Source organism: Piliocolobus tephrosceles, chromosome 3, assembly GCF_002776525.5.
Source record: "Piliocolobus tephrosceles isolate RC106 chromosome 3, ASM277652v3, whole genome shotgun sequence".
Classification (NCBI taxonomy): Eukaryota; Metazoa; Chordata; class Mammalia; order Primates; family Cercopithecidae; genus Piliocolobus; species Piliocolobus tephrosceles.
In genome coordinates this window covers 72948200-72962624 of record NC_045436.1, presented here as the reverse complement: position 1 = coordinate 72962624, position 14425 = coordinate 72948200, and the positions used below count along the sequence as shown (strand labels likewise).

Sequence of the window (14425 nt, the reverse complement as noted above, 5' to 3'; positions counted from 1 at the left end):
CATGCATTAGGTATTTGTCCTAATGATCTCTCACCTCTTGCCCCCCACTGCCCGACAGGCCCAAGTGTGTGATGGTCCCCTCCCTGTGTCCATGTGTGCTCATTATTCAACTCTCACTTATGAGTGAGAACATGTGGTGTTTGGTTTTCTGTTCCTGTGTTTGTTTACTGAGAATGATGGTTTCCACCTTCATTCATGTGCCTGCAAAGGGCATGAATTCATTCTTTTTTATGACTGCATAGTATTCCATGGTGTATATGTGTCATATTTTCTTTATCCAGTCTATCATTGATGGACATTTGGGTTGGTTCCAAGTCTTTGCTATTGTGAATAGTGCTGCAATAAACATCTGTGTGCATGGGTCTTTATGGTAGAATGATTTATAATCCTTTGGGTATATACCCAATAATAGAATTGCTGGGTCAAATGGTATTTCCGGTTCTAGATCCTTGAGGAATCACCACACTGTCTTCCACAATGGTCGAACTAATTTACACTCCCACCAACAGTGTAAAAGTGTTCCTATTTCTCCACATCTTCTCCAGCATCTGTTGTTTCCTGACTTTTTAATAATTGCCATACTAACTGGCATGAGATGGTATGTCACTGTGGTTTTAATTTGCATTTTTCTAATGATCAGTGATGATGAGCTACAGAATGGGAGAACATTTTTGCAATCCGTCCATCTGACAAAGTTCTAATACCCAGAATCTACAAGGAACTTGAACAAATTTACAAGAAAAAAACCACCCCATCAAAAAGTGCATAAAGGCTATGAACAGACACTTCTCAAAAGTGACACTTCCTTTTGATGAATAGGAATCATTCTGTATCTACTGAGACAAGCTACCTTCTCTTGTTTCCTAAACCTTCCCAAAGGCTTATTTTTGGGAAGCCGCATACATATTTGAATTATATAACTTTGCCTTTTTGTTGTTTGACAGCCTCAAAGTTCTTTTTTCTCATGAACCTAGGGTATAGTACAATACAATGAAAACTATTTCATAAAGTATGCTTAAGGAATACAAGATAATAATAACCTTCTCTTATTGTTAAATAAAAGGATGTCATGGAACAGTAGGGTTCCTTTCTGAAAATTTAAAGAAAAAATGTAAACCAGAGACAATATCTATTGCTGTATAAATAGTAAAACTTCCTGCTTTCAAAGAATTGGTGTGTCTTCTCAAACCCAATAAATAAAGACCATGGGCAAAATGTCTAATTTATATAGAAATTTTTGTATTGTTTCTGGAAAGACTATAATGTACACAGCAACCAAGGCAAAATTACTCCTATATTGAAACTTTTTTTTCAAAATATTCCAATCTATATTTAAATAAAACCATGTGAGCACTCCTGTTTCACTATATTCATTTCAAGGACACTTACAGATACACTGTGTAACAATTTTCTGCCAATATCACAGCAGGATGATACACAGCATTTTTCTTAAAGCTTTGAAACTCTTGAATGAGAGGTGGAGCACTAAGTGTAGACATTTAATGTATTAACTTTCTAAGACTTCAAAGGGAGCATAATTAAGTCAATGCTACATAATTTCTCCAGGGACAAAAAAAAAGATGCAAACAGAATTGATATGCTTATTTTTCCCCTTAGCAATTACATGACAATGCTAAGTGAGCAATTTCTTTGATAAAACTCACTCTTCTGACTTTAAAGTTAATACTTTTCTTGACTATTTCAGTGACTTTCCGTGCTAACTTATGAAGTATAGAAAACAGTGAAGTTGAAAGTTCTGCTATTCCCCTCTTTTACTAGAATTTTTCCCCTCAACTTCTCCTTGTTTAAGGCTGAACTTGGTTGTGTCTCTGACCCCATCATAACCTTTAGCTTCTCTGTCTTTCCTAATTTCTCAATCTGTCAGTTTCTCTCTAGCTTCATTTGCCTTTCTGTCTATTGTATAATCCATGGTAAGCCATTTTCAATAAATTCCTGTAGGATCCAAAAATCCTGCACCCCTTTGACCTGCTGACAACCTATTTGACCAGTTTCAAACTCTGGGTGTCCTCTACAATCTGCAGAGGTGCAGAACATAGATGGAGGAAGTTAGAGAAGAACATCAGTTAGATCTAGAGAGGCCTTTAATTTACTCAACTATATATTTGGAATTGGATAAAATATTACATATTTCATTTTTCAAATCTGAAATACCATGATTTAATATTATTTCATGAAATCTATAAAAACTGGTCTTAAAAGTCCCTTATCTTTGTTGAGCTTTAATCTCTAAAAATCTGAAAGAATATTCTGGACCTTTCAACTCAAGAAAGTTAAAGGGGATCACTCTCAGATTCTCATGAAAATATAAAAAATTGAATAGGCATATAAACCAACAACAATGAGAAAAGGAACAGAGGCCAGCAGAAAAGTGTTTTGCCTAAATTACTGAAACATAAAAAGGAAGCAGTGATATTTGATCAGAGGAAGCAGTGATATCTGGCAAAGCAGGGTGGCAGGAGCCGTAGACTAGAGACTGTCATAGGGGCAGCAATTAAGCATCAAGATCTCTACCTGCAGAGGCATAGAAGTCTTGATAGTTGAAAAGGTCAAATAGAAGGTAGGTGTGAGATGGAGAGTTCAAAATATGAGAACACAGAGGATTCTTGTCATTCACAGTAGTGAGGTTCTATAAAATCCTATGAACACTGTGTTTATGAACACTGAATCATTGCTCCTAGGGGAATGGTTTGGTCCCTTGTAAACCTCTGCCTTTTTTGTATTTATATTTAAAAGCACTTTATGTAATATGCATTGCTGATTCATTAACATTGAACTCACGGCCAACAGCACTATAACTCTTGCCTATACACAGCTTATCTAACAGAGGTATTTTCTGTGTGATACACATCACAGCTTTCTGGTGCTCAGGGACACTAGATCAGCACTTCAGCACCATGTTTGGGTGATATTTTAAACAGAGAAATCACTGATGAAAGCACAAAAAAATTGAAAAAGGCACTAAATAAATAGATTGAGTAAAGAACACTTGCTTGCCATAGAGGAGCTGAAACAAGAATGCAGAGAGCAGCTTTATTTGACCTTAATTACTAACAACTCAAGTTTTTGAGCTCTGCAAATATGTGATCATGAAAGTGCCCTGAGGATTGATTTTGGAATTACATATAAAGTTTAGTGAATAGGTGAAATTGCAAAAACTAAATCAGTTAATAAAGAAGACTGATTGTAGTTAAATGTATGTTGATTCTCACATGCTGTCACATGCAAAATGTTCTTGAAAGCTGACATTTATCCCTTTAAAAAAAAGTAAGAAGCATAGGATTCTCTTCTAAATAAATAGGTGAATTTTCTAGGTGAACTGGGGCAACTAATGTTGCCATGATTATTCAAGAGCAAGGTAACATAAATACACATGCAAAATCTTGTACCACCTCCAGTAAAATGACCATATCCATCTTCTATGTACTCAATCTAAATGGTCAAATTACCATTATGTAATGAATTAATGCTGTTGATATTCTGAGGTAAATAATTTTTTAACTTAGGAATTTGTAATTAACTATATTATTCGTCAAGGGTTAAGTTAGAATGAATACATTTTCTGGACTTAAGTGAAAATAATGACAATGATTGTGGATGCTTGTCATTCACAGTAGTTAGGTTCTATAAAATTCCCACGAACACTGCATTCGTGAATGTCAAATCACTGCTCCTAGGGGAAATACAGAGTTTGGTCCCTGCCAGCCTTTGGTTTTATGCATTTCTATTTAAAGGCACTTTATTTAATATTCATTGTTGATTCATTATCATTGAACTTGTGGCCAACAGCACTAAAATTCTTGCCTCTACACAGCTTATTTAACAAAGATGTTTTCTCTGTAAGAAAAAAAAAAAAGCAAAACACTCTTCCTTCAGAAGTTACTTCAAGATATTTCCCAGCAAAGCAGGAAACTAAGAAATTGTAAGACACAGGAACCAGGAATTTGTGGATCTGAGCCACTAGAATTTATCTGATTTTTAGGGATACACCAGAAACAGAGCAGGAAAGGGGGGGCTTTGGGAGGAAAGGCTGCAGTCAGGAAATGGGGATTTTGGAGATTTCTTATTGAAAACAATAATTTAGAATTTTAGTAGCCAAAGATGAAATGAAGAGAAAAGTAAGAAAAGTAACAACTCAAACAAAAAAACCTGAAGCTGAGTGATAAAAATCTAAACATAATCATATCTTAATACTTTGTTGTACAGTGAACGATATTTATAGTGATAAAATAAAAGCAAATTACAGATTTTCACTTATAAAGCCAACTTTTAGTCAAGGTATGAACAATTTATTTCTGGTAACAGAATAGAAAATACATTCTTCCAACACACTCAATATAAAGATAAATCTGTGGATCATGGAAGCTGAGAGGTAGAAGAGTGGAAAAATAGTGAATGAACCTTTACAGATGTGTCTTTACGGATACTATACTGTCAACAGTAGTTGGTATGGTAATAGAAGTGTAATTGTGTTATATAAAGTTACTTAAAATTATGCTATAACTAGTAATATATTGAGAGGACATGCAGGTGTGGGTGAAGTATATGAAGTAAATCATTAGTTACCATATAAGAAAAGGTAGGTAAGAGATAAACTAATAAATCAACCAATAATATTTACTAGAGTAAGTAAAAATTAAAACAAAAAAGTTAAAGAGCTAAGAGTCATTTAATCTACTGATATGGTTGGCTGCGTTCCCACTCAAATCTCATCTTAAATTGTAGCTCCCATAGTTCCCGTGTATTGTGGGAGGGACCCGAGGGAGGTAATTGAATCATGGGAGCAGTTTCCCTCATACTGTTCTTTTGGTAGTGAATCAATCTTATGAGATCTGTTGGTTTTATAAGGGGTTTCCCCTTTGGATTGGCTCTCATTCTCTCTTGCCTCCTACCATGTAAGACGTGCCTTTCACCTTCCACCATGATTCTGAGGCCTCCCCAGCAGTGTGGAACTGTGAGTCCATTAAACCTCTTTTTCTTTATAAATTACCCAATCTCAGGTATGACCTTATTAGCAGCTTGAGAATGGACTAATACATCTACCAAGGGAATATTATATAGCCATTAAATATTATTAGGAACACTTCATAGGTCTCAGTAGAATGATCTCCTAGAAGTTAGTAAGTTTAAAAATCCAAACTCAGAATTTAAACCTAGTATATAACTATTTATGTAAGAAAAATAATAAAAAGGTGTGTGTGTGTGTGTGTGTGTGTGTGTGTGTGTGTCTGTGTGTGTCTGTGTATACCTGGAATGCCACATAAGAAACATTAGTCTCATAAAAAGGAACTCAGGTGTTGGAGGGACAGTGGCAGGATATTGTCTTGTTGAACCTTTAAAATTTTGAACAACGCAAATACACAGGAAATACAAATTAAATTTTAAAATTAAAAATAAATAATTAATTCTGAAAAGAATAACTGGAGGTAGGAAAACATAGACCCTTGTTTCTAATTTTAAAACCCTCAGTATAATTTGATTTTTTAATTCTGTTCATGTATCACACACACACACACACACACACACACATACACACACACATGCATGCATTGAGTTGTTTGCCCACCATTGTTTGCTTGGTTAATTCTTATTTATTTTTCAAGATTCTGGTGACACACCTTATCTGCGAAACTTGTTGTGGCCCTGGCTAAGCCCTCTGTAGCATGAGTCAGTTCTCCTACGGTATTCCAGAACACCATTGATCCATCACTATTACAGAATTTTCTTTCACATGCTAGTATTTAGTTACATGCTGCCTCCTCCACTATACTGAGTAAAACTCTAGGTCACACAGAAATGATTCCTCTTTATGTCTTCAGAATTTCAGTGCACTCTTTCGAATTCAGTTCTGCCTCTCTTTTGAATGAACTGCTCCCAGCACTAATAGGGTCAGCCTATTTCCTACTCAAGAGAAACAATCCTAGAACCCATGGAGGAGGTGGGATGTGTCTGAAAACAACTAATTGAGAAACAGGAACCATCTTGCAGGTCAGAGAACAGTATAACAGAGTGAGCTTAGGCTAGGATAGAGGTGGTGGTAGTTCACATTCTTTCCGCCATTCCTACATCACTGCTTAAGATGCCTGTGGAATAACTTGTCCACAGTTTGGAGACATAAAATCAGTGATTATAAAAGATAAGTTACTAAAAAAAAATGGTGGATGAGTGAGGAAAGACAGAAGAGTCTCTAAGGAAAGATCACAGATTTTATGTGTTTGGGGACCAAGATGGAAGGGATACATTATTGTAAGTATAAAGTTCAGGGTCAAGGTTGGGGGACAAGATGAGACGTTAGGATCATATCAGTTGCAATTGGTGATCAGAAATCCAAGAATTATCAATGAAAATTCCTTTAATGAAGTCTGAACCAATTCTGTCTACCTTTGAAGTAACAATTGTCGGTTATTGGTAATGAGTCCCCTGGTAGAGCTTCATGAATTCTAACACTCTGGGGTCTTAGCTCATCAATACTCTTTTTCCATTCTACAATCTCCTCTTCATCACTGGTTGCTTTCCCGATACCTGTGTAAAAAGGTTCAGCTTGTTTTATCCTAAAAATGAAACAGATTTCCCTGGTTCTGATATCCAATGCATGGGATTTTTAAAAATTTTAATCCATAATTTACCCTTACTTTCATCACCAAACTTCTCAACAGGGTAGTCAACACACCCACCGCTTCCCTTTCTTTCCCTAGCCCTTTGCCTTCTTGCTGTATGCCTGCCTCTGTGCTTTTGTTTATGGTCTTCCTGCTGCTTAGAATGCCCTCCCCATCCTTTTCTGCCTGATCCAATCCACATATCCTTTAATGCTCAACTCAAGAAGCACCTCCTTCAAGACACTATGTATAGCAAGCTCCTTCCTCAACATTTCACAGCTGTATACTTTACCTCTGGAACCAGACACAGTTGACTCTGGAGCTCAGCAGAGACGTATGTGTTCTGCCATTACATGCATCTTATAATGTTGATACCCTTTCATTTTCCTTCTCCAACACCAGGCTATAAACTTGAGAAGAGGAACAGGATCTTTGTTGTCATTTTATCGCTAGTGCCTAGCATAGTTTCTAGGATGAACTGGAAAACTAATAAACTAGTAAATCAATGTGTATTAAACTGATGAAAAACAAATAAACTACATCTCAAGCACTGACTTTTCTCCTGGTCTCCAGTCATGCATTTATAACCAACCTGTCTGGGAACCAAGGTTAAGCACACAAACTCTAGAGACAAACTTATTGGAATTAACCCCAGGTCTGTCTCTTCCTAGTTGTGTCATCTTGACAACTTAAATCCTATATGCCTCAGTTTTCTTATCTACAAAACAAGGATGATGTTAGTACCAACTCAAAGGCTTTTTTATGAAGACTATATGAGTTCATTTTTTAAAAAGGTCTTAGAAAAGAAAGCAGTAAGTAGTAAGAAGATAGTAAGTACTATATAGGTGTTGAAACATGGTTAAGACCACCTAAAGAATCCACTGTTAGCTCAAATTTTACATGATCCAAATTGAACTCTCAAACATACTCCTCTGCCTTATTTGCTCATAACAACTAATGGCACCTGTTATGGGTAAAGTTGTGTCATCATTACCTCCTTCTCAAATTTATATGTTGAATTCCTAATACCCAGTACCTTAGAATATGACCTTATTTGGAGATAAGGTCTTTACAGAGATAATCAAATTAAAATGAGGTCATTAGGGTGAACCCTCCACCAAATGACTCATGCCCTTATAGAAAAAGGAAATTTGGATACACAAACATACAGGAAAAGAAGAAAATGTGAATAGACATTGGAAAGAGACAATTCATCTACAAGCCAAGGAGGGAGGCTTAGAACAGTTCCTTCCCTCGCACCCCTCAGAAGAAATCAACCTTGCCAACATCTTGATTTTAGATTTTTAGTCTCCAGAACTGTGAGATGCAAACTTTCTGTTGTTTAAGCCTATGGCAGTTCTAGCAAAGAATACACTAGCATTATCTCTGCTATAATGAACTACCCAAGATGGGCAATTTATAAAAGAAAGCAGTTTAATTTTCTCACAGTTCCACATGGCTGAGGAGGCTTCAGGAAACTAACAGTCATGGTGGAAGGAGAAGCAAGCACCTTTTTCACAAGGCAGCAGGAGAGAGTGACAGCACAGGGGAAACTGCCACTTTTAAACAATCAGATCTCGTGAGAACTCCCTCACTATCATGGGAAACCACCCCCATGATCCACTCACCTCCCACCAGGTCCCTCCCTCAACACATGGGGATTACCATTCAAGATGAGATTTGGGTAGGGGCACAGAGCAAAGCCATATCAATACTACTTCTCTTCTGTAAATTCCTAACCCATGACACGAAGTCTAGTTCAAATATACCTGCTCAGTGAAGTTTCCTCTCATCTCCTTCAACAAAAATGACCATAGATGCTTCAACCTCATCTATTGCAATTTTAACATCCTAATTTATATTACATTCTCTGTGAACTTGCTTCCACCTTCCAGATTTGTGTTTCTTGAAGGAAGGAACTAACTTCTTTAAAACTGGAAATATATTATATTATTAAAAAAAATAGCAGTTCAATAAGATTCTCGAAGTCTTTTGCTGAACTCAAAAAGTAAAATGTTTATATTTGTCTTTAAACTGCATAATGAAGTTTCCTATTAAAATGAAAAAATTGGTATTACTGACGGTTTTACACAAGTTTTACCCTTCTTAGTGACTTATATTCTGCCTTATGTTTTTTGATACCAACTATATAGTGAGTGTCAAAGAACTTCTAACATGTTCCTAATTTGGAAGCTTTATAGCAGTACTTCAGGAGCTAACAGAAGCATAATAGTGAAACAAGGAAAAAAAAAAAGAGAGTATTAAACAAATAAATTCCCTCCCCCAAATTTAAAATGTTTTTTAAAATCTCATGTGAAAGTATGTAACGTCATGACCAGTTCTACCACTATGTAACATTAAAAACTTGAAGTAGGGCAAAAAGACTTGACAATAAATGTTTACAAGGCAATAGCAGGCATTTCAGAACATAGAAATGTTACACCAATCACTGGAAAGTCTTAATTGTATTTTTACTAAATTTCAGAGCTTCTAACTAAATGAATAGATACAATTAAAAATTTGAGGATGTAGCATCATAAAATGTACAGTGGTCATCACTTTACGGAGTTTCAGACAATTATTTGTGTTGGTATAAAGTTCACAGGGAAGATATAAATCTGTATATGTTTTTGTAACAGTAATCATGTTTATGAAATAATATCCTGATTCAAGTACATTTTTTTTTTCAGAAGTAAAATTTTAAATTACAAAAAAATACTAAGGATTAGTTAGAGAGCTATGCACTTGTGAATTTATTCTTGATCTTGCCAGATTCATTCAGGTCAACGGCACTTTTAAACTTCTATAAGACTTCTTAAAATTGTTCTGTCTGTGTGCCCAAATATATATAAATACAAATGTTCTCAGCAATTAAGTGGACAGTAAGGGGTAAATGAGATGAGCAAGGCAAGCCCTATGCTACCTCCATTAGTGTTAACAAAAGTTGTGTAATTAATTCCTTCGCACTGCTCTTAATTTTCATCTCCTCTGTAGGATCTATTCCAAAGCTTTTTATTTTTTTGCACAACTCTCACCCCAAGACAACTTTCACTTACCTCTGTAATGAAGGATTTGGCTGTGGCAGGATTCATAACAAGGATTGCTCGCCTAAGAGTGTCTCGATAGCGATTCAGTTCTTCTATTCTCATGGTGTCAAAGAGAGTGGTGATCATTTTATTGATGTTGTTTTCTACCTTCTGAAGTGCAACATCCATTCCCTGCTGAGACACTTTGTCCAAGAACTCTTGTATTCCACGGATATCTGGAAACATCAAAAGCCCATCAAAATACATGTGAATTATTGTACAGAAGGAAGGCATAAGCTATTTCACCCATATCAGAATATTGTTCCACATTGTAGGCTCTCTGAAGATATGCCAAACCTTAAACATATTTGAGAGTTCCATCAGCTACTCAATTACCAATTGAGTATATGCTGTAAAAATTCTATCTTACATTTCTTATCATTAATTGAGTAGCTGATGGAACTCTCAAATATGTTTAAGGTTTGGCACATTTTGATGTGTTCACCTGAAAAAATGTAGGAACTGTTATTTTTTAAATAGATTTCTTTATATCTACATGGAACCTAAATGATATCCATGCTAGGAATGTTGGGTGAGGGCACAGGGAGGTGGTTGGAGAGATGCCCCATTTCTCTAGAGCAAAACATGAATAAGGGAAAGACATTCCTATTTTCCTTAGCATTTTAAAGGGTAATATTAACCTCATGCAAGCATGAATATCATTGATGACAGATGAATCTGAATCAAGATTATGAATGTTTCTTAAAATAGGCAACAGTATCACTAAACTTGACTTTTATCAGTTAAACAGAAAGCTTCGAAAGGTTATCTTCGAAGGGCTCAGGTCACTTAGACCACAAATAAAAGCTGCATTTTAATCTATTTAATGAGTATTACCTCCTTAGTTAAATTTGGAAAAGTTGGTAGGAGACACCAAATTTGCCTTAGTAAGGAGAACATACTTAATGTGCAAAACATATTTTTTCAATACTTATTTCATTATTTCAAATAATGAAAAATGCATTATTTCAGCATTTTAGAAAATGTTAAGCAACATTTTTGAATTTATGATGATTAGCAAAATATTTACATACTCATTCCAAAATAAGCAAAGTTCTAGAAATTTATCAAATTAAAACATTCAGTATCCATGTCACATTTAAATAAGAAAAATAAAATTCAATCTAAAGAGTTTATCATTTGTACTTTGATGTGTATTTAAGTAACAATAAGTGTCTGAAATATCACAAATATTTCTTCGTGGTATCAGATTGCTTGTTTATAGAAGAAGATATCTGAATTAAGTATCTGGCACAATACAAGCTTAATATAGATTATGTAATAATCTTAATATAGTAGATTTTCTTTTACTATATCATAAACTATATTTTTCATTACATATTCCAAAGAATAAAATATTTAAAGGGCAAATACTGGAGGAACAAGTAAATGGGATTGTAGGGAACTTATGAGTAGACTAGATCTCAAAATCCTTAATAGTGTGTGTTTGCCTGTTTGCCTGCATGTAAAATTTGCCTCTCAATGGCAATAGTTAAATTATGTATTTTTCAACATACAAACCAGAAAAAGCAATAAGTAAATCCACAGAACAGGAAAACAAATAGCCAAAAATTTGAAAACTACATTTACTCTTATAAACATTTATATTTAAAAGGTTACAAATTGACTAAAATAACAATTTTGCTTTTTCTTCTGATTACTTTCATTTTAAAATAGTTGTTGTAAATATTATATGTTTCATTATCTGATGACTTTCAAAATCTTTACAACACATATACTGTATATATTCTACCTTACATTTCTTATCATTAATTATGTTGTAAACCCAGGGTGTTACCATCAAAGCAGGTTAAAAGAATAAAATCCTCAGCTAGGGCAGAGGATGAAATAAAAGAGCTGGAATAATAAAGGTGTTATGTATTCATTCAGTATCCAAGTCAGAACATACATAAGGGTGTAAGACTCTGAAGCATGAATTAAGCAAATGGTTAAATTTGATGGAATTTGGTTGATACAGGTAGAAGTACAATAACAAGACTATGTACATGCTAAGCAGAAGTTCTTAAACTTTGATATGAATCAGAATCATTTGAGAAATTTATCAAAAATACACAAGCTTGGGCCTCATCCCAGAATCAATATACCTTTAGAATATATGTGAGAGGCCCAGTGTGGTGGCTCACGCCTGTAATCCCAGCACTTTGGGAGGCCGAGGCAGCAGATCATGAGATCAGGAGTTTGAGACCAGCCTGGCCAATATGGTGAAACCCTGTCTCTACTAAAAATACAAATATTAGTCAGGCGTGGTGGCACACGCCTGTAGTCCCAGCTACTTGGGAGGCTGAGGCAGAAGAATTGCTTGAATCGGGAGTTGGAAGTTGCAGTGAGCTGAGATCATCCCGCTGCACTCCAGCCTGGGTGACAGAGTGAGACTCCGTCTCAAAAAAAAAAGGAAAAAGAAAAGAAAAGAAAAAAAAATACATGTCAGAGCAGACAGAGCAGATTATTGATTTCAAACTGTAAGTTGTTCTTTATTTGAGTTACTTAAAGTGTACATCTGAATACAAGGCAAACAAAACAAAAGTTACATTGAAATAGATCCAAGATGCTCAGAAAACAGAGCATGACTAGAGAATAAAGTTTCAGATTACTTACCCTCTATGAAATCTTCTGATTACAAAAATAAAATACCAGTGCTAGTTTACATCCTCACTTTGAGAAAAAACTTGTTCTCCAAAAACATTTTTTGAACATTAGACACAATGCCAGTAGCTCGGAGCTCATCAATGAATACCCATCCACACATTAAAACAAACAATAAACAAGTAAGCAAACTAAAAAACCACAAGGCACACTAAGTGTTTGGAAGAAAACAATGAGTGCATTGGTAGATGATAATAGGGTGAGGAGGAGGATCTATTTTCATTAGAGGACGGTGTCTCGCAAAACTCGTATTTAAACTCTGAGGTAAAGGAATAAGAAGACATTATCCAAGCAAAGAGATAAGGAGAGAGGTAACAGCTCAGAAAATGCCCAGGACATTAAAGAGCCTGTGGATGAAAAACCTATAGGAGGCCACTGTGGTTGCAGCCTAGGTAGTGAGACATGAAGCTGGATGGAGAGGAAGAGGCAGGTTATGTAGATCTCTGTGAGACACAGGAAGAGGTTTTAATTGTATTCTAAATACAGCTTTAATCTATCGAAAGTTTCAAGTAGATGATCTGCCTTAAGTGGATGACTGGATACGAGAACAGAATGAAAAGTAGTTTAAGTCAGGAAGTGATGCGTTTGATTGTATGCTTTAAATTGAGGCTGGGCATGCTGGCTCATGTCTGAAATCCCAGCACTTTGGGAGGCTGAGGTGGGCAGATCACTTGAGGCCAGGAGTTCGAGACCAGCCTGGCCAACATGGTAAACCTCGTCTCTACTAAAAATACATAAAATTACCCAGGCTGAGGCACGAAAATGGCTTGAACCAGGGAAGTGGAGGTTGCAGTGAGCTGAGATCGTGCCACTGCACTCCAGCATGGGTGACAGAGTGAGATGCCGCCTCAAAATATTTTTAAATAAATAAATTGGTCTAGTAAATTAATTCTCCTTAATTTGAAACTATATAATGTTTTTTAGCTTTAATTTTTTATCAGAGTGATATACATACTGAAAAGTGATGTGACAAAAGACCACTATAACCCCTCTGTTTCCTTACACTGGAATTCTGGTGGTCACTTCTTAGATATGTGACTGTAAAATTTTTTGAAAATTTTTCCTCAACTGTAAATGAAGAATTTATTTGTTTATATTTATTTTTGAGACAGGGTCCCACTCTATTAACCAGGTTAGAGTATAGTGGCATGATATCAGCTCATTGCAACCTCCACATCCCAGGCTCAAGCGATCCTCCCACCTCAGCCTCCTGAGTAGCTGAGACTACAGGTACACACCTCCATGCCAGGCTAACTTTTGTATTTCTGGTAAAGACAGGGATTCACCATGTTGGCCAGGCTGGTTTGAACTTCTGAGCTCAGGCAATCCACCTGCCTTGGCCTCCCAAAGTGCTGGGATTACAGGCGTAAGCCATCACTCCCAGCAAAAAATATTTATCTTATAGAAGTCTTCAAAGATCGATTTTGCAAAAGTGTCTGTGTGTGTTTGCTGTGTATATACAAAATCTAGTGTAGGGTCTAACATATGGTAATTCTTTTATTGTTAGTAATAGAACATGACTATTTGTTAAGAGATCACCATTCTTCCCACCAATAGGCCAGATTGCTTTATTTTTACTGATGGCTAGCTACCCAAAATGGCAAGCATAAATTACAAGGTAGTCTCGTGGAATGCAGGAGTTAAGCATAAAGAGTTTTGCTTATTTGAGCAAATGACACCAAATACCCATGTTATGTGGCAATTGGTAAGTTCAATGAGAGAAGATTCTGAGTCATGCTGTTTATGAGCTGCTCTGTGTAAAAGAGTCATGAAAAAAGAGAGTAGGCTGGGTGCAGTGACTCATGTCTGTAATCCCAGCACTTTGAGAGGCTGAGGCAGGTGGATTGCCTGAGGCCAGGAGTTTGAGACCAGCCTGGCTAACATGGTGAAATCTCATCTCTACTAAAAATACAAAAAATTAGCCGGGTGTGGTGGCGCATGCTTGTAGTCCCAGTTACTCAAGAGGCTAAAACAGGAGAATCGCTTGAACCCAGGAGGCGGAGGTTGCAGTGAGCCGAGATGGCACCACTGCACTCCAGCCTGGGTGACAGAGAGAGACTC

The 14425-nt window shown here is 36.1% G+C and overlaps 1 protein-coding gene across 2 annotated transcripts in view; it reads right to left on the bottom strand.

Annotated features, from left to right (window-relative positions):
* Positions 1 to 14425, bottom strand: part of GRID2 (glutamate ionotropic receptor delta type subunit 2) — a 1491924-nt gene that overhangs the window by 665607 nt on the left and 811892 nt on the right. For both annotated transcript variants that reach the window (XM_023195441.3, XM_023195442.2), the window contains one exon: positions 9671 to 9876. In XM_023195441.3, coding sequence (XP_023051209.1) covers positions 9671 to 9876 — 206 coding nt within the window. The remainder of the gene's footprint in view (positions 1 to 9670; positions 9877 to 14425) is intronic.